General features: G+C 42.7%; 1 protein-coding gene across 1 annotated transcript in view; it reads right to left on the bottom strand.

Moving 5' to 3' along the window:
• LOC120055309 (phosphatase and actin regulator 1-like) overlaps nt 1–17,030 on the bottom strand; it is a 54,059-nt gene extending 37,029 nt beyond the window's left edge. The window contains exons 1-2 of the mRNA XM_039003185.1: nt 16,943–17,030; nt 1,667–1,831 (exon numbers count right to left, since the gene is read on the bottom strand). Coding sequence (XP_038859113.1) covers nt 1,667–1,831; nt 16,943–17,027 — 250 coding nt within the window. The 5' untranslated portion in view covers nt 17,028–17,030. The remainder of the gene's footprint in view (nt 1–1,666; nt 1,832–16,942) is intronic.
• Nucleotides 17,031–20,858: the final 3,828 nt, after the last annotated feature.

Genomic DNA, 20,858 nt, shown 5'->3' with positions numbered 1-20,858 from the left:
CACAGTCCCAATGATCATGATGAACATCATAAACAAGAACAACCACAAAAGAACAAACTTGGGGTAATAGCTGAACTAATCCAATAAGATCATTGATTTGAGGTTTTGCAAAACGTTTTGCTACGGTGTAATCTACTGAACACTTCCAACCATCCGTCAGTGATGGCCTTGAACAACTGACTGATGGAGTAAACCTGGTGCACTACTTCTGCTCAATCAATGGTCAGGGGGCAACCAAGGTCACTGCTGTAAGTCATGATGAGCTCAGCAGTCTCCATATAGCCTTCCCTGGTTCCAACTCCTCACAGAGCCATCCTAACATAAAATGCATTTGCAACAAAGAAACTATATGTATCCAAACAACCAACTACAATGTCCTCTGCAGTGTTTGGAACAATAATCGTCCTCAGTGTAGAAAGGGACTGAAGTGAAAAGCTCTTACAGAAGCCAGTCCAATGGGAAAAGCTAGTAGGTCACAATATGCCATTATGCTGCCATTAGTGTAAACAGTAGGAATAAGACTAAACAAAATAATACTACACAGAGAGAGTAGTCTTATCCATTGGGTTTTACTGTTGATTTAACACAAAAAAACTCCCTTTGTTAAATTCTGCTGCTCTGTTTCGCTCAGGAGAAAGGGAAGAGAAAAAAGGAAGAAAAAAATGGGCTCATATGCAGTCAACATTATGCATACAAATTGTGTGTGAGAAAAAGATGGTGGCCAGCAGAAAGTGATGAGTCGTTGTAAAGTCAAGGTGTCAGCGTTCACTCATGTCAGTGTGGGATAGAAAGGCAAGGCTGAGGGCCCAAGGCTAGAGCACTGGAAGGAAAGGTGACAGTCACAGTTTAGCAGCCCTCAACCTTAAAGCTAGAATCCGTAATGGTGAAACTGCCATATCCGTTTGGAATATTACAACAAAGTTACTATATGTAAATACACAAAACATCAAAGTGCATATCGCATCACTGCCAAGCTCAATGAATTACTGACTGATCAATGATCAACTGCATTCATAGGACATTTGACCACTAACAAAAGCACCATCAAATCCAGTTCTACCCAGCATAGCTTCAGGGAAGAAAACTCTTGGGAACAGAGGATAACAAAGCCATCATCAGAGCCTGGAGGAGCAGGAACCCAAATATAGACAGGAGTTCAGCTCTGTACCTGACTGACCCAATATAAATTCAAAGTGAGGGAGCTGATTCAGAACACATCTTTCCAATCTTTTCATGTGCAGTGGATCGTCAGGCGAGGGCAGTAGATTGTCAGGGGAAGAGGTCAGATTGTTAGGGGAAGAGGTCAGATTGTCAGGAGAATACACACCATGGCTAGTAGTAAATAAATGCTGTAGAAAACCAGGGACATGTGCAGTATAATGAAGAATGTGTGCCCTTCACATGCCCCTGACTGTTAGACCTCTGGATTGGCAAGCGCGGAACAAGAAAATATATTTTCCTGATGCATTTAGAAAAACAATAGCAGCAAATCATTTCAGAGCAGCACGTTGCTCAATCTTTACTGCATGATTAAATATTCAGACATTTTTAGATAGAGGATATAGGATTAAAGACTGGAGATATACCTAGGAGGCTGTAAATAAGGGAGCGGTACTTTGAGGGACAGCAGGCGGTGTGTGTTTTGTTGCGTTTGTGTGTCCCTTACCGGTAGAGGTCTTCTTGAACTTCTCACTCTTCTTCTTCCTCCACTTCCAGGGCTTCAAGAGACGGCCCAGAGTGGCAAACTTGCTCCGGCGGCGGATGGGCGGGGTGTGTGTGCCAGAGACCAGGGACTCGGAACGCATTGCGGCCCGCCTTTCAACCTCCTCTGCTATAGGGGCACAGAATGGAAAGAGTGGCTGGTTAGTTAGCATTCTGCTATATTCAGGGACCACAGATGGAAAGAGTGGCTGGTTAGTTAGCATTCTGCTATATTCAGGGACCACAGATGGAAATAGATAGCTAAAGCCGTTGTCATATTTGTTGTGCGTGGTCTCAAACAAATCAAAGAAATGACATTTCAACAGCAGTAAAACCACTGAAGCGTCTCTGATAAGACTCCAGTGTAGGAATAAAGATATGCCAACTGGCCTTCCTCAATGATGTGATCTGGCATGGGTAAATAGACCTGTGTGTTAGCATGATATATTCCAAATCTGAATAGCAGGAAGCTGCGGATTAGTTTGTGCTAGCTTGCCAAGAAACAGACCTGCAATATCAGGCCAGGGAGAAATAGTCCTGTTTACAAGCTCCTTATAGTCACTAGAGCTTTTCTCTTCATTTGATGTTGTTTTCAATACCATCAAGAGGAGTATTTGAAGACAATGTTCAAGCTAATTGCATCCATATTAAAAGCGACTCATTCAGACTTGTCCGGATGAAACAGTGTTGTAGGCCTAGGCTACTGTAATCCACATAAGTATCAACTCTACATTGAACAGGATTAAAATGTGCTTAAACATTTGAGAAAGTTTAAACCTATTTGTTAGCTTATTCCCATGAGATAATGTGTTACACTTAGCTACTATGCTAACATGACCAGCAAGATTATTTCCTGTAACAAATTCCAGATCAACCAATCAAAGATCTTAAAGTATAACAATATTCACAGGCCTTCCCCATTTCAAACTAGTACATCATCAATAGCAGAGAAACAAATAAAGAACATGCAGGAAAAAATGGCTATACACGCACATGTCCACTCTGAGAAGTAGAACTAACATGACAAACGCCACCAAGAAAAAAGAAAATACTTGACTCAAGTTACACAGAAACCTGGGCACTTTCTGGAAATCAGCGGAGTCATGATTAGCGTATATACAAAATCTGAACCCATCATGAAGGGCTTCAGTGGCTCGCAGGCCTGCGTACCCACACGTGCAGTCAGAGCCGGCCCTAGCCTTTTGGGCTCCCTAAAATAGTTCATTTCTTGCAATTCTACACATTTTCCCATGGGGCGTAGCAAAAATCATGCAGTAAAGAGAATTTTGCTGCAATTCAACACATTTCCATTTTTATTTATTTTTTTACGAGGAAGGGCTCATTGAGATTTGAAATATATTTTTCATGAGTCATTACACAATTACAGACCGACATGAAAAACTACAAGTAATCTAGTAAAAACAATAGAAATCACAGGAATATAACGAAATCATAAAACAGCAAATTAAAAACACTGACAGGTCAAAGAATCAGTCTCAAAATCCTTCAATGATTTAAAAACACGAAAATCGGGACAAGTTCTTTCAGTTATAACTATTTTGTCAGGCATTCCAAGCCGATGGCACAGAGTACATAAAAGCCCTTTTACCAAATTCCGTTCGGACATTTGGAACAGTTAGCAGGATAAAGTCCTGCGAACGAAGCACGTACCAACCACATTTCTGAAGAATAAAAATGCCCAAATAAAAGATGGTAGTGAACCCAAAATGGCTTTGTAAATAAAAGTATACAAGTGACTAAAGGCCAGCCAACCCTGGTATATAATGTACAGTGGTGCGTAAGCGTTTTGCAGTTAAATAAATCTCAATGCTCCATGGTAAAGAGTGTTAATTTATCACAAACACTGAGCAGAAGTATTCATAAAATATCACCATAGTCTCGTGTAGGCATAAATGTAGCCGATACTAGCTTCCTTTTGGCTTCAAAAGAAAAACAGGCCTTATTCCTAAAATAAAATCCTAACCTCAGCTTCAATTTTATGAATATGCAATTACATTTTTTTTTTTTAAAGGCAGTCAATTACAAGTCCAAGAAATTTATACATATATATATATATATATATATGAGGTTACAGCCTCAATCTCATTGCCCTGAGAGGTAGTAAAAGGTGAAAGATTGAGGTTTATTTCTTGCTTTAGAAAACACAATTTCTTTAGTCAGCATTGAGGATGGGCTTCAATTGATACAAGGTATGTTGAACAGTATAAAAAGCAGTTTGCAAGTTCTGTAAAGCTTTTGTGAGAGACGAGGCAAAACAATAAATAACAGTATCAGCATAAGTGAAGTTGCACGTCTAAATTATTTATAATAGTGAATAAGAGGTGACCAAGTACAGAGCCCTGGGGCACACCATTACAGAAAGACAATTTAACAGACATGAGCCCATCAAATTGAGTTCTATCAGATAGTAAACCATGCTCAGAAAGACCTACGCTCGATAATCTCTGCCTCAGTATAGCATGATCGACTGTATTTGTCACATACACGTTTAGCAGATGTTATTGCGAGTGAAGTGAAATGCTTATGCTTCTAGATCCGACAGTGCAGCAGTATCTAACATTAACAATTCCACAACAAAATCTAATACACACAATCTAGTAAAGGAATAATATATAAGTATAAAATATATGGATGAGCAGTGAGCGGCTAAGATGCAATAGATAAGATACAGTATATACATATGAGATGAGTAATGCGAGATATGTAAACATTATTAAAGTGGCATTACTAAAGTGACTAGTGTTCCATTTATTAAAGTGGCCAATGATATCAAGTCTGTAGGTAGGCAGCTGCCTCTGTGCTAGTAGTGGCTGTTTAACAATCTGATGACCTTGAGATTGAAAAACCGCGTCTATCTCTGTCCCAGCTTTGATGCACCTGTACTGACCTCGCCTTCTGGATGAAAGCCGGGTGAACAGGCAGTGGCTTGGGTGGTTATTGTCCTTGATTATCTTTTTTGCCTTCCTGTGACATCAGGTGTTGTTAGTCTTCTGGAGGGCAGGTAGTTTGCCCTCAGTGATGCGTTGCGCAGAACGCACCACTCTCTGGAGAGCCCTGCGGTTGTGGGCAGTGCAGTTGCCGTACCAGGCGGTGATACAGCCCGAAAGGATGCTCTCAATTGTGCACTTGTAAAAGTTAGTGTTGGTTTTTGGTGACAAGCCACATTTTTTCAGCCTCTTGAGGTTGAAGAGGCACTGTTGCGCCTTCTTCACCACACTGTGTGCGTGGACCATATCAGTTCGTTGGTGATATGTACACTGAGGAACTTAACTTTCCACCTTCACTGCTGTCCCTATGATGTGGATATGGGGGTGCTCCCTTTACTGTTTCCTGAAGTAAACGATCGCTTTTGTTTTGCTGACATTGAGTGAGGTTATTTTCCTGACACCACACGCCGAGGGCCCTCACCTCCTCCCTCTAGGCTGTCTCATCGTTGTTGATAATCAAGCCTTCCACTGTAGTGTCGTCTGCAAACTTGATGATTTGAGTTGGAGGCGTGCATGGCCACGCAGTCATGGGTGAACAAGGAGTACAGGAGGGGGCTGAGAACGCACCCTTGTGGGGCCCCAGTGTTGAGGATCAGCGGAGTGGAGATGTTTCCTACTGTCACCACCTGGGGGCGGCACGTCAGGAAATCCAGGACCCAGTTGCACAGGGCGGGGTCGAGACCCAGGGTCTCAAGCTTAATGATGAGCTTGGAGGGTAGTATGGTGTTGAATGCTGAGCTGTAGTCAATGAACAGCATTCTTACATTAGATATTCCTCTTGTCCAGATGGGATTGTGCAGTGTGATGGCGATTGCATTGTCTGTGGATCTATTGGGGCGGTAAGCAAATTGAAGTGGGTCTAGGGTGACCGGTAAGGTAGAGGTGATACGATCCTTGACTAGTCTCTCAAAGCACTTCATGATGACAGTGCGTGCTGACACAGAGTACTACGGAGCGATAGTCATTTAGTCCAGTTACCTTAGCTTTCTTGGGAACAGGAACAATGGTAGCCATCTTGAAGCATGTGGGGACAGCAGACTGGGATAGGGATTGTTTGAATATGTCCGTAAACACCTTGCCAGCTGGTCTGCGCATGCTCTGAGGATGCGGCGAGGGATGCCGTTTGGGCCGGCATCCTTGCGAAGCTTAACACGTTTAAATGTTTTACTCATTTCGGCCATTGAGAAGGAGAGCCCACATGCTTTGGTAGCGGGCCGCGTCGGTGGCACTATTGTCCTCAAAGTCCAAAGAAGTTTTTTAAATTTGTCTGGAAGCAAGACGTCGATGTCTGTGACGGGGTTAGTTTTCTTTTTGTAATCCATGATTGTCTGTAGACCCTGCCAACATACGCCTCGTGTTTGAGCCATTGAATTGCAACTCCACTTTGCTGCTATACTGAAGCTTTGCTTATTTGATTGCCTTACGGAGGGAATAACTACACTGTTTGTATTCGGCCACTTTTCCAGTTGCCTTGCCAGGATTAAAATACGGGGGTAGGTGCTTTCAGTTTTGCGAATGCTGCCATCAGTCCACGGTTTCTGGTTAGGGAAGGTTTTAATAGTCACAGTGGGTACAACATCTCCTAAACACTTCCTTATAAACTCGCTCACCGAGTCAGCGTATACATCACTGTTATTGTCTGAGGCTACCCGGAACATATCCCAGTCCACGTGATCGAAGCAATCTTGAAGCGTGGAATCCGATTGGTCAGACCAGCGTTGGATAGACCTAAGCACGGGCGCTTCCTGTTTTAGTTTCTGCCTATAGGAGGGAAACAACAAGATGGAGTCATGGTCGGATTTACCAAAAGGAGGGCTGGCCTTGTATGCGTCGCAGAAGTTATAGTAGCAGTGGTCGAGCGTGTTACTCGCTCGTGTACTGCAATCGATATGCTGATAGAATTTAGGTAGCCTTGTTCTCAAATTAGCTTTGTTAAAATCCCCAGCTACAATAAATGCCGCCTCAGGATATATGGTTTCCAGTTTGCATAAAGGCCAGTGAAGTTCCTTGATGGCCGTCTTGGTATCCGCTTGCGAGGGGATATTGAAGGCTGTGATGATAACGGAGGACAATTCTCTTGGGAAATGATTGTGAGGAATTCTAGGTCAGGTGAACAAAAGGACTTGAGTTATTGTATGTTGTTACAATTACACCATGAGTCGTTAATCATGAAACATACACCCCCGCCCTTCTTCTTACTGGAGAGATGTTTATTCCTGTCGGCGCGATGCCCTGAAAATCCTGTTGGCTGTACGGACTCCAACAGCATGTCCGCAGCTAGCCATGTTTCCGTGGAACAGAGCATGTTACAATCCCGGATATCTCTTTGGAAAGCAACTCTTGCCCCGATTTCGGCGACTTTGTTAACTTGGGACTGGACATTAGCGAGTAATATACTCGGAAGCGGTGGGTGGTGTGCGCGCAGCCGAAGCCTCACTAGAAGACCGCCCCGGCACCCTCTCCGGCAGCGTTGTTTCGGGTCGGCCTCTGGAATCAGTTCAAATGCCCTGGGAGGTGCAAAGGATCCGCTTTGGGAAAGTTGTATTCCTGGGCGTAGTGCTGGTAAGTTGACGACTCTGATATCCAATAGTACTTCCCGGCTGCGTGTAAATACACTTAAGGTTTTCTGGGCTAACAATGTAAGAAATACATTAAAAAAAATACTGCAAAATTCCTGAGGACTAGAAGCGAAGCTGCCATCTCTATCAGTGCCACCTTGTGTGTGTGTAAAAAGTAGAGGTCAACCGATTATGATTTTAACGCCAATGCAGATTATTGGGGGACCAAAAAAGCCGATACCGATTAAAATCGGCCGATTTTTCTATTTATTTATTTATTTGTAATAATGACAATTACAACAATACTGAATGAACACTTATTTTAATATAATACATCAATAAAATCAATTTAGCTTCAAATAAATAATGAAACATGTTCAATTTGGTTTAAATAATGCAAAAACAAGTGTTGAAGAAAGTAAAAGTGCAATATGTCAATATGTGCCATGTAAGAAAGCTAACATTTAAGTTCCTTGCTCAGAACATGAGAACATATGAAAGCTGGTGGTTCCTTTTAACATGAGTCTTCAATATTCCCAGGTAAGAGGTTTTAGGTTGTAGTTATTAATGGAATTATAGGACTATTTCTCTCTATACGATTTGTATTTCATATATCTTTGACTATTGGATGTTCTTATAGGCACTTTAGTATTGCCAGTGAAAGGTATAGCTTCCATCCCTCTCCTCGCCGCTACCTGGGCTTGAACCAGGAACACATCGACAACAGCCACCCTCGAAGCAGCATTACCCATGCAGAGCAAGGGGAACAACTACTCCAAGTCTCAGAGCGAGTGACGTTTGAAACGCAATTAGCGCGCACCCCGCTAACTAGCTAGCCATTTCATATCGGTTACACCAGCCTAATCTCGGGAGTTGATAGGCTTGAATTCATAAATAGCAGAGCTGCTGGCAAAACGCACAAAAGTGCTGTTTGAATGAATGCTTACGAGCCTGCTGGTGCCCACCATCGCTCAGGTCAGACTGCTCTATCAAATCATAGACTTAATTATAACATAATAACACACAGAAATACGAGCCTTAGGTCATTAATATGGTCGAATCCAGAAACTATCATCTCAAAAACAAGACGTTTATTCTTTCAGTGAAATACGGAACCGTTCCGTATTTTATCTAACGGGTGGAATCCATCAGTCTAAATATTCCTGTTACATTGCACAACCTTCAATGTCATAATTACGTAAAATTTTGGCAAATTAGTTCGCAATGAGCCAGGCGGCCCAAACTGTTGCATATACCCTGACTCTGCGTGCAATGAACGCAAGAGATGTGACAATTTCACCTGGTTAATATTTCCTGCTAACCTGGATTTCTTTTAGCTAAATATGCAGGTTTAAAAATATATACTTCTGTGTATTGATTTTAAGAAAGCCATTGATGTTTATGGTTAGGTACACGTTGGAGCAACGACAGTCCTTTTTCGTGAATGCGCACTGCATCGATTATATGCAACGCAGGACACGCTGGATAAACTAGTAATATCATCAACCATGTGTAGTTATAACTAGTGATTTATGATTGATTGTTTTTTATAAGATAAGTTTAATGCTAGCTAGCAACTTACCGTGGCTTCTTACTGCATTTGCGTAACAGGCGGGCTCCTCGTGAGGCAGGTGGTTAGAGCGTTGGACTAGTTAACCGTAAGGTTGCAAGATTGAATCCCTGAGCTGACAAGGTAAAAATCTGTCGTTCTGCCCCAGAACAAGGCAGTTAACCCACCGTTCTTAGGCCGTCATTGAAAATAAGAATGTGTTCTTAACTGACTTGCCTAGTTAAATAAAGGTGTAAAAAAATATTTTTTTTTTAAATAAAAAAATAAATAAAAAAAAATAAAAAAATAAAAAATTGGCAAAATAGGCGTCCAAAATTACCGATTTCCAATTGTTATGAAAATTTTAAAAATCGGCCCTATTTAAAATCAGCCATTCCGATTAATCGGTCGACCTCTAGTAAAAAGCCTTACTTTCTCACTGAGACAGTGCTGTTTTTTTGTCAAGGGCTTTAGTGATATCATTTAAAACCTTCATGGCTGCTGTAATTGTGCTAAACTTATTCCTGAAGCCTGATTGGTACATAGCTCAAATAGAGTTACTGTAGTATATAAAAACTATTTTAGCTGTTCACTAACAAGTGTTTCAAGTATTTTTGCCAGGGGTGACAGCTTTGAGATTGGCCTATAATTATTTAAAAGGAGTTGGATAACCCACTTGTAAAAGTGGTAAGACAAATGCTGATTTACAGATCCTTGGCATTTCATTACATTCCAGGGTTAGATTGAACAGATATAAGTGGTTCAGCTGTGAAATCAGCTGCCACTTAAAAATTAAAATCAGGGGTCAAGAATCAGGACCTGCAGGCTCTCTCTGATCTAAGGATTTCACAGCTTTATGTACCTTTTGCACTGAGAATGGCAAAAAGCAAGAAGTTTGACCAGCTCTCACCAGTTCATCCACAGGGTTGTACAGAGAGTACACTGAATCAAACAGCCTACCTGATGATACAAAAAGTGCTCATTGAAAAAATTCAGCATTTCAGTTGTCATATACAGCAACAGAGTCCTTCAATACACATGACGGTAATTCATTAACATTACTTTGACCAGACAGCCTGAATGTTTTGGAAGGCTATTAAGTCTAACAGACATAACATAGTCAGATTTGGCCTTCCTGAGAAGAGATTAACACTTGTTTCATATCTACCTAAAAAGAAGCCAATCAGCATCAGAACATGATTTCCTTGCCTTAGCCCAGGCTAGATTTATATTTACGCATACTACAAAACAGCTCAGAAGAAAACCATTGATTATCTCGCCCTTTATCTCACAACCTGTGGAATGGGGCATGTTTGTTTACTATTTGGAAAAAAACATGAAAGAATTTCCTGTCAGTTTCCACATCAGGAATAAGCACAATTCTTGCTCCAGTCAAAAAAAATTTAAATCATGAAGAAAGCCTGCTCATTAAAACTCTTATCTTACGAATTAAGCATGGGTTTGTTTTAGGAACCTTAGTATTTTCAACAGCAACAGCACACATGGTCACTTAAATCATTACAGAAAACACCAACCGCAGAATATTTACGTGGAACGTTTGTCAATATCAAATCAGGGTAGATTTCTCTGGACATTTGAGATTTGGGCAGGTGGGTGAGTTAATCAACTGGGTAAGATTCATAGAATTACAATACATTTTAAAATACATCAGACACCGGCTTTAACAAACACCAGTTGATATCACCAATCAAGATCATTTCACTGTAAAGAGGTTTAGACATAAGGTGCATCAGAGAAGAAATTGCATCACAGAGAGCAGAGGGGGGGTCTATAACAGCCAATCTCAGTTGTAGAGAGACCCTTTGAAACCTCAAGATTCAAAGCAAGAAATTCCAACTGTTTACAAATAGTTTCAAATAGCCACACTTACAAGGAATTTAGTCTTTACATATAGCCACACCCACCTTTCTTAACTCCATCAGTGCGATATACATTGTAACCATTTATACAACAAAAGAAGAATAACTAGGCACCTCTTTAACCTTGCACTGCTTCTCTGTAAGAGACCTACTGCAAGCGAGTTTCCAGACAATACAGTAATTTAAAACCATTAGACTTAGTAACAAGTTCGTACTGTTCACATCATGACACAAATACATAGGCACTTGGATGAGTGGACCGAGTGAAAAAGAGCGAGTTCCTGCAGACACAATGTATAATGGAGGGGAAAGCACATTGTTGCTGGGTGAGTACATCTGACAATGTTCATTTTCTCCAGAGTTCAGTAAAGTCAATGCGCAAAGAAATACCATAAATTATCTCTTTCTCAGAGATGTAAGAGAGAGAGGCCAAGGAAAGGTAAGGGTAGAGAGGGACTGACTATGTATGTATGTATGTATGTATGCTGACCACACCACTTGCGTGCGCATGTTGATTTTGTCCACCCACAGATCCGCTCAGGACACGCAGGTTGAAATATCAAAACAAACTCTGAACCAACTATATTAATTTGGGAACATTAAAAAAAGCATTAAACATTTATGGCAATTTAGCTAGCTAGCTTGCTGTTGCTAGCTAATTTGTCCTGGGATAGAAACATTGGGTTGTTATTTTACCTGAAATACAAAAGGGCCTCTACTCCAACAATTCATCCACAGATAAAAGGGTAAACCGAGTCCTTCAGGTTTCTTCTTTGGATGTTATGGCAGTTGGCAACCAACTTTAAGATGCATTACCACCACCAACTGGACTGGAGTGTGGCCCTCAGTTCATCTTTCAAATCACCCATGTGGGTATATGCTCCTAAAAACCAATGAGGAGATGGGAGACGTGGGACTTGCAGTGCGTCAAACAGAACCAAGTCCTATTTTAGCGCATGGAATGCAGACGCTCGTTGATGTGTGCGAGCAGTGTGGGTGCGATGATTGAATAAGATGTACATGTAGATGTATTTTTCAGCACACGTGACGCGGGCGGTGTGGTAAGCATGTGGTCTCTATGGGTGTGTGCGCGTGTGAGTAGATTGGGGGTGAGGTCGATTTGAGAGAACAGGTTGGGGATTATTGAGCTGCCGCTGACAGCCAGGTGGAGAGCGAAAAGGAGCAGCTTGAAAGAGAGACACTCCGCAGAGGGAAAGCAGAGGATAGAACCCAGGCCTGCCAGAGAGGGGGTTACTTTGGTAAACGACAAGTAGGGAAGTGCAAACAGTGATTAAAAAAATTGTTGAGGGGGACCCGCGATCTTTACAACAGCAGAACTAAATTTGCACTACACCACAAGGAAAGTGTAGATTTGCTCCACCATAAATGAATAGGTTATTAGTAGGTAAAAAACTACTAGGCACAGACAAACGACTTGACATGCTGCCATGGGGCGGAGAGAACATTTAGAAATTGTATAACTATACTGAACAAAAATATAAATGCAACATGTAAAGTGCTGGTCCCACGTTTCATGAGCTGAAATAAAAATTTAAGGGCCCAGAATCTTTTCCATATGCACTAAAAGCTTATTTTTCTCAAATTGTGAACAAATTTGTTTACATCCCTGTTAGTGAGAATTTCTCCTTTGCCAAGATAATCCATCCACCTGACAGGTGTGGTATATCAAGAAGCGGATTAAACAGCATGATCATTACACAGGTGCACCTTGTGCTGGGGATAATAAAAGGCCTCTAAAATGTGCAGTTTTGTCAAAACACAATGCCACAGATGTCTTCAGTTGAGGGAGTGTGCAATTGGCATGCTGACTGCAGGAATATCCACTAGAGCTGTTGCCAGAAAATTGAATGCTAATTTCTCTACCATAAGCCGCCTCCAACGTTTTAGATAATTTGGCAGTACGTCCAACCGGCCTCATAACTGTAGACCACGTGTAACCACGCCAGCCCTGGATCTCCACATCCGGCTTCTTCACCTGCGGGATCGTCTGAGACCAGTCACCCGGACGGCTGATGAAACTGAGGAGTTTTTCAATCTGTAATAAAGCCTGGGCTTAGCTCCCCAGTGGCTGGGCCTTTGCCCTCCCAGGCCCACCTATGGCTGTGCCACTGCCCAGTAATGTGAAATATATAGAAAGGGAGATACCTAGTTAGTTGTAAACTGAATGCATTTAACTGAAATGTGTCTTCCACATTTAACCCAACCCCTCTGAATCAGAGAGGTGCTGGGGGCTGCCATAATCGACATCCACGTCGTCGGCGCCCAGGTAACAGTGGGTTAACTGCCTTGCTCAGGGGCAAAACAACAGATTTTTACCTTGTCAGCTCGGGGATTTGATCCAGCAACCTTTTGGTTACTGGCCCAATGCTCTGACCACTAGATTAGGGCCCAATGAATTAATTTAAATTGACGGACTTCCTTATATGAACTAACTCAGTCAAATCTTTGAAATTGTTGCATTAATAGTTTTGTTCAGTATAATTTCATGCACTTTCAAGACTCATTTTGCCATGGGGTGGAGAGAAATGACCAGTTTTGAATATGATATCTGATGATCAATGGGGGCCTCCCGGTCAGTAATTCGACCATGATTACTACAAGTTCAGATCGCCCCAAAAAAACAACATTTTTAAAATTGCACCTTGTGTATTCAACTAGTAACAGTAAGTTGAGACACCAACAGTTGCTAAAAAGTATTATGATGCGGGGGAATTGGGGATACCAAAGTCAGATGAGCGTGGCAGAAAGAGTTGGAGATTTTTTTAAATTGCCTACAGCATAAATAAACTCATTGTGAATAAATCAAAGTCTATCAAAACGGCAGATAAAAAAAAGTAGAAGACAATGATCATGTGACCACTAAAGAAGTGGGCCATGTTCTCCCCTGCCTCTCAATCTGACGGTTTAAAAAAAGATGAAGCAATGCAGTCTTTCAAGAAGCATGCTGAATCCAAGTCAACACAACAGGGGGGTAAGGTTGTCTAAACAGATCCCAGTCTACTGTTGTAGCCTACTGTACGCTACAATATACACAACTCTGTTGGTAAATGGCTGACCCTGGCCGTGACCCCACTCTCGGAGGATGTCTCGGGGAGTTTGGAAATGTTTTTTGCATATCTCATTCACACATGCGTATAATACACACTTGTAGATGTGTGAAATAGGAAATAAGCACCCACCAAATGATCACACACACAGGCTACAGAAGCAGTAATTAAGCCCATAAACAACCAACCTACAGTCTGGCCTATAACAGTTCCATAGTGATAATTATATTATATACTGCCCTGATGAGAGCCATGCAATCTGCCACTTCAGTTATCACTAGGCTACTTTCTGTAAAAGTGATAACTGGTTGCTACATGGGGCTGTATTTCAGATGTATGAGATGACCTCTAGCTCGGGGACAGGAGACAGTGCGTCAGTCACTACAGTGTCACACCACCACAGCGTTCATAATTCAAATGACATCACTGCAGGAGCTCCACTGGGGTTAAGGTTATATGGTATAGCACAGTGTTTCCAAAACTAGGTCCTGGAGACCTTGAGGGATGCACAATTTGTTTTTTTCCCTAGCACTACACAGCGGATTCAAATTATCAAAGACTAATGAGTTGAATATTTAAGTCAGCTGTGTAGCGCTAGGGCAAAAAACAAAACGTGCACCCTTTCGGGATGACCAGGACTGAGTTTAGGAAACACTGCTCCAGCAAGATTCATTCAGAACCAAGGCGGACATGAATGCAGTGAAACCAGTAACACAGACCATTACTCAAATGCACGGCCTGACGCCTCATAGCCACTATCCTGCCACAGCTCTGTCTAGAAATAGATCAAATTCAATGCTAATTGAATCCAGGTGATGTTTCAAATGAAGTTCAAAAAGAAAAACAGAATTCACTAACCATTGTCAACTCTGCATTTGAGACAACAGCCAGCCGCACACTTCCTAGTCTTGTAGACATGGATGCAAATTGAAAGTGACAGTTTATTTTTCATCCGTGTTTGCTGAAAGCTCCCATAGCTGCCCGTTAACGTGCCAAACATCCTCGAGACATCCTTCAGAACTCATCATATTGCGTGAGCAGCAGCCAAATGAATAAAAAGTACTTTGCAGCAAAGTCAAAGTTACACTCTTCTTCCAACTCAACAAAAACTCTCAAGAGAAAGCTACAAAGACTGTGTCAGAATAAGATAAAAGGGCTTTAGACTGTAGGCTACTACATCACTAGTGTTTCTTTACCAGCATGTATTCCCTGATAAACACATCTATACTCCTCTGGCCAGTTACCCAGAACCAGAGTGCCAGATTTAGCCTAGTCCTTGAACGAATATTAATCTGGGTACTGGAAACTGGACCCTCATGTTTTTCTACATCCTCATAATCATATTGGCTTCATGCAGGGTTAGGGTGGGGTGGGGTAGAGTGGAACAGCACAGCAGGGGACTGAGAATGACCACTTCAGGTGCTACTCAGTAGGAGGAGAGGATTTTGGGTAGTGGAGTCAGGCATTTGGGGGGGGAGCAGGCTCTTGGCCAATTCTACACCACACCAGGAACCTGCTCCAAAAATACCTGTCAAACACACTACACAAATATAATTTCTCTAAGTCTACAATGCCATGTAGCTATTCTACTGTAGCTGTAGCTATTCTACTGTAGCTGCTGCTACATCGTTTCATACCGCTCTTTGCCAGAAATAATACATTGTAGCTGCCTGTTTTTCATGATGCATTTGTTTGACCCACTACACATAGTTTTGCACTATGGGATGTTGTTACAAATTGTTGCATTTTGAAATGTGTCCCTAATGCAACAGAATGAGTTAAGTGAGTAAGTAGTTTAAGCACGTTAACCCTCGCAAGGCTGCCGACCTAGACGGCATTCCAAGCCACATCCTCAGAGCATGCACAGACCAGCTGGCTGGAGTATTTACAGGCATATTCAATCTCGCCATATCCCGGTCTGGTGGACATCTTGAAGCAAGTGGGGACAACATTTTTCCTGTCCCCAAGAAAGTGAAGGTAACTGAACTAAATGACCATTGTCCCGTAGCATTCACTTTTGTCATCATAAAGTGCTTTGAGAGGCTAGTTTAGGACCATGTTACCTCCACCTAACCCGCCACAATTTGTATATCGCCCCAACAGATCCACGGACGACGCAATCGCCATTGCACTGCCCTATCCCACCCGGACAAGAAAAATACCTATGTAAGAATGCTGTTCATCGACTACAGCTCAGCCTTCAACACCATAGTGCCCTCTAAGCTCAGTGACCAAGGTCTGAACCCCTCCCTGCGCAACTGGGTCCTGGACTTCCTGATGGGCCAACCACAGGTGGTGAAGGTAGGCAACAACACCTCCGCCATGCTGATCCTCATCACCAGGGCCACACGGCCTGCCCTCCAGGTCATCTACAGTACCCGGTGTCACAGGAAGGCCAAGAAAATCATCAAATACCTCAGCCACCCGAGCCACGGCCTGTTCACCCCGCTACCATCTAGAAGGCTGAGACAGTACAGGTGCATCAAAGCTGGGACCAAGAGATTGAGAAACAGCTTCCATCTTCAGGCCATCAGACCCTTAGAGTCACGACTAGCACAGTACCCTGCCCTGAACCTTAGTCACTGTTCCCAGCTGGCTACTACTCAGTACTCTGCCCTGCACCTTAGAGACTGCTGCCCAATGTACATAGTCATTGAACACTTCACTTTAATTAATGTTTACAAGCCGTTTCACCCTCTTCGTGTATTCTAGTCATGGCTCATATATATATATATATAGAAGGCATTAATGCACTGTTGCAGTGAAATGGTTGTTTGTAGCTCCATCTGCGATAACAGCTTCAAATCCGTTAACGCCACCAATAAACTTTGATTTACTAATGACGGCAGTGTAAATAATATGGTAAAGAAGGTAGCCTACAGAGCATAGCCTCCTCGATTACACAGAGCAATGCAGTCAAGCCTCAACTGGAATTGTTGCGCGCCTGTGATTGATGTTACCAGGATTAAATACGTCAAGACATTTTCACCTCATATCTCTAGGATATATATTTGCGGAATGGACAAACAAGAACGCATGTGCCCTCCCCTCCCTATTGAGCGTGCTCAATGAAACCAGCGTTTGTTTGATGGCCAGCAGAGATGAAGCAAGACTATGTGCCACAATCAATGACTGTATATATGGGCATAATGCATCCATATGCAGCTAGACTACTCACCGTCCTGGGTTTCGTTCCCGCGACTGCAGTTGCTGCAAATGTGTTTGATCTCTTTTCCGATGTGACAGTGTATCATGAAGGGCATATTGTTATTCTGGTGATGCTGGTGGTTGGTTTGCTGATGCTTGGTTTGTTGCCCTTTCTTATTGTTGTTGAGAGACATCATTCTGACCAGGTAAAATGCCTTCTTCGGTTTCTCCACCGCCACGGGCATATTGTTTTCCATGTAGCCTGTGTTGTTGAACCAACTCCCATGCATGGTGGTGGGCGCAGTATCCGCCGCCATGGGGTAGTTGCCCGATTTGAACATGGATAGACGAAAATTAATTTGCGTCTAAACGCAAGGCATACGGGGACGGGGTTTTAAACGAACGGCTCCCTAAACGAACGGCTCCCCGATTCCTACCTGACCTCAACCAATCGCAAGGCTTTCGATCTTGAGCGCTTCCTTAAACCCCTTCTTCTCTTCTATCAACGACGTCAGATATAATATTGTAAATTCCAAACCTGGACCTGAATTCCGATCTCGCTCACTCACACCGGGCTGCCTCCGCAATGCCAAGGGCAGAATTCAAAACCACGGATATTATTATACTATGATGTAGACCATTGCTGCTATAGGCTACTTTGCAGCTTGTCCCAAAAGAATGACTGATAGTGAAATAGAGTGAGTGAATTGCTGTGCCTGTCTCTCCCTCAATACCCATCCTCGTCTGCAAAACTAATCCGCAAGTGAGCATTTGATTGGCTACCTACCCAGTGCGCACCCCTGCAGTAATATAGTCTACAGACAGAAAGAAAGTAACGCTTTTGAACCAAATCCCAAGACTTGATAATGACATGAATGATTATAGGCTCCAACTATAGGCCTACATGATAGTTTGGATAGAGAACTTTCTCATACTTGATTGGACAGGCAATTATACTCCAATTGGACACAATTCACGCTGAAAAGGTAATGCAATGCTCTTTATTACAGTTCAGATGCAATTCACTGCTGATCTTGTTATGATAGTGTTAAATATTCATCCTAAGAGACAGTATGATAAAATGTGCCGTTATACCAAAACACACACACACCCACATACACACACACACTGCTGGAGAGGAGAGATATTAAAATGTTTGTGCACGAAGCAAAATTATCTTGTAATTTTAGAAGAAATTGAATTAGTAGCCTGCTTACTTTAATTAATGTATCTATCTGCCATTGTGCCAACTATCCTTGTAATATACATAGATAGATAGTCATTAGCCCTAATGTTCCTGGCAAGAATATTCAATAGGCCTATAGCTCATCCTTTTTAGCAATAAACTAGGCACCAGCTACGGTCTGTTCATGGGTTTGGGCTACATCACACATGTCCTTCAATGAACATATATTCAGTGGTGTAAAGTACTTAAGTAAAAATACTTAAATACTACTTAAGTAGTTTTTTGGGGTATCTGTACTTTACTATTCATATTTTTGACAACATTTACTTTTACTTCACTACATTCCTAAAGAAAATAATGTACTTTTTACTCAATACATTTTCCTTGACACCCAAAAGTACTCAATACATTTTGAATGCTTAGCAGGACAGGGAAATGGTCCAATTCACGGAAATATCAAGAGAACACGTGGTCATCCCTACTGTCTCTGATCTGTCAGACTCACCAAACACAAATGCATAATTTGTAAATGATGTTGAAGTGTGCCACTGGCTATCTGTACATTTTCAAAACAAGAAAATGGTGCAGTCTGCTTTGCTAAATATAAGGAAGTTTAAATGATTTCTACTTTTAGTTTTACGTTTGATACTTAAGTATATTTTTTCAATTATTAGGCTCCTGGAAAGGAGGTGGAGAGCCATGGTATATGCCAGAGGAGGCTGGTGAGTGGAGGACGGCTCATAATAATGAATGGAATGGAGTGAATGGAATGGTATCAAACACATGGGAAACAAGGTGTTTGATGTGTTTGAGACCATTTCCTTTAATTTCGTTCCAGCCATTACTATGAGACTGTCCTCCCCATTTGAAGTGCTGCCCAATGCTCGAAAGGGGGACAAGTCAAGAAAGTAAATCATGATGCAAGTCATGGGAGGGAGGGAGGGAGGGAGGGAGGGGGGTGCACAGTCATGGGATCTATCATACCATACCAAGTGCACTATACCAGTGCGTCATGCCGTTTTTTCAAATCCTGAAAGAGGAGATAGATCTCGTCCTCTGATATATCAATCTAGACTTGCAACAGGAGAGTTCGGTATAGCCTGTTGTGCGTAATGGCCAACGCAGCCATCTCATAGCCATGCAGTCCCTTCCCCTTATACTCTGAATCTCGATCCTCACAAAGTTAAACTCCAGAAGTTAAATGAGGCAGTAATAAGGCTGCAGCTTTAATATAGGGAAGATACCTAAAGGTCTCCATGGTATTTTCAATCATGTTTCAGGCTGTAAATCTTTTTGCTGTGTGTGTGGTGCCTTTGATGTTTCTCTCAATGAACTGTGGCTTATTCCAGTGACATCAAAGCCCCTATCTGAAATGAGGGACAAAGGCACCTGATTTTCCAACTGCTGCCACAGGTCAATGCGGTGGAGTCAATGCCCTTGGCCGTTTTTCGATTACAGAATTTCACCATGTGCTATTCCCACCACCCTTTGGGTCGATGGACAGTAAGGTTCTCTACACTCCCAGACTCTTGTCAGATAGTATTTATGGAGTTCCAGGTGTGAACAGGGAGTACAGGAGGGGACTAAGCACACACCTCTGTGGGGCCCCTGTGTTGAGGGTCAGAGTGGCGTAGGTGATGTTGCCTATCTTCACCACCTGGGGTCGGCCCGTCAGGAATTCCAGGATCCAGTTGCAGAGGGAGGTGTTCAGATCCAGAGTCCTAAGCTTGGTGATGAGCTTGGAGGGGACAATGGTGTTGAATGCTAAACTGTAGTCAATGAACAGCATTCTCGCATAGGTATTCCTTTTATCTAGGTGGGTGAGGGCAGTGTGGAGAGCAATTGAGATTGTGTCATCTATGGATCTGTTGGGGTGGTGTGCAAATGGGAGTGGGTCTAGGGTGTCTGGGATGGTGGAGTTAATGTGTGCAATAACCAGCCCCTGTGGGGATCACAGACTGGAACAAGGAGAGGTTGAAAATGACTCTGAATATGCCTGCCGGCTGTTCTGCACATGATCTGAGAACGCACCCTGGAATACCATCGGGCCCCACGGCCTTGCGGGTGTTGACCTGATTAAAGGCCTTTCTCACGTCGGCCTCGGAGAGCGAGATCAGCCAATCCTCTGGCTCGGTGACGGCCCTCACACCCGGCACAATGTTGTTGTCAAACGTGCATAAAATGCATTGAGTTCATCTGGTAGAGAGGCATCGTTGGGCAGATCAAGGTTGGGTCTTCCTTTGTAATCAACTGTAGCCCTGGCCACATGCGTTGGAGCCTGTGTATTATGATTCCACCTGTATTGTCCTTTTGCTCATTTGATGACTCTGCGGAGGTCATAGTGGGACTTGTACTTATTCCTGTCCTCAGCCGTAGCCTCCGTGTTGTCTACGATAGCTCTGTGTGCAATAGCCCTGTCCTTTAGTTTAGCGCCAACCTCAGTCCTTACAGGAATCATTGAAGTGAGACACCAGCCCTCACATAAATAGAGAGATGAAGTACACAGACATATAGGCCTTGCATTGTTGGGTTTTAAGTTTGCAAGAACGGCATTTCACTGTACTTGAGCATGTGACATTAAAAACTTTCAACTTGAACCTTGAGGCAGCACAGTGTTTAAAGCTGCATGCCCCTATCAGTGTGTCTCTATGCAGCTCCAGTGTTAGCTGTTGGCCCACATGACGCATGACATCATTCTTATGTAACAACAAGCTGTGGATAGGGCCCAACCACATAACTTGTGCTCATTCATGGGAAAACA

The sequence above is a fragment of the Salvelinus namaycush genome, chromosome 11, assembly GCF_016432855.1.
Source record: "Salvelinus namaycush isolate Seneca chromosome 11, SaNama_1.0, whole genome shotgun sequence".
Taxonomy (NCBI): Eukaryota; Metazoa; Chordata; class Actinopteri; order Salmoniformes; family Salmonidae; genus Salvelinus; species Salvelinus namaycush.
This window is presented reverse-complemented; position numbering and strand designations above follow the sequence as displayed.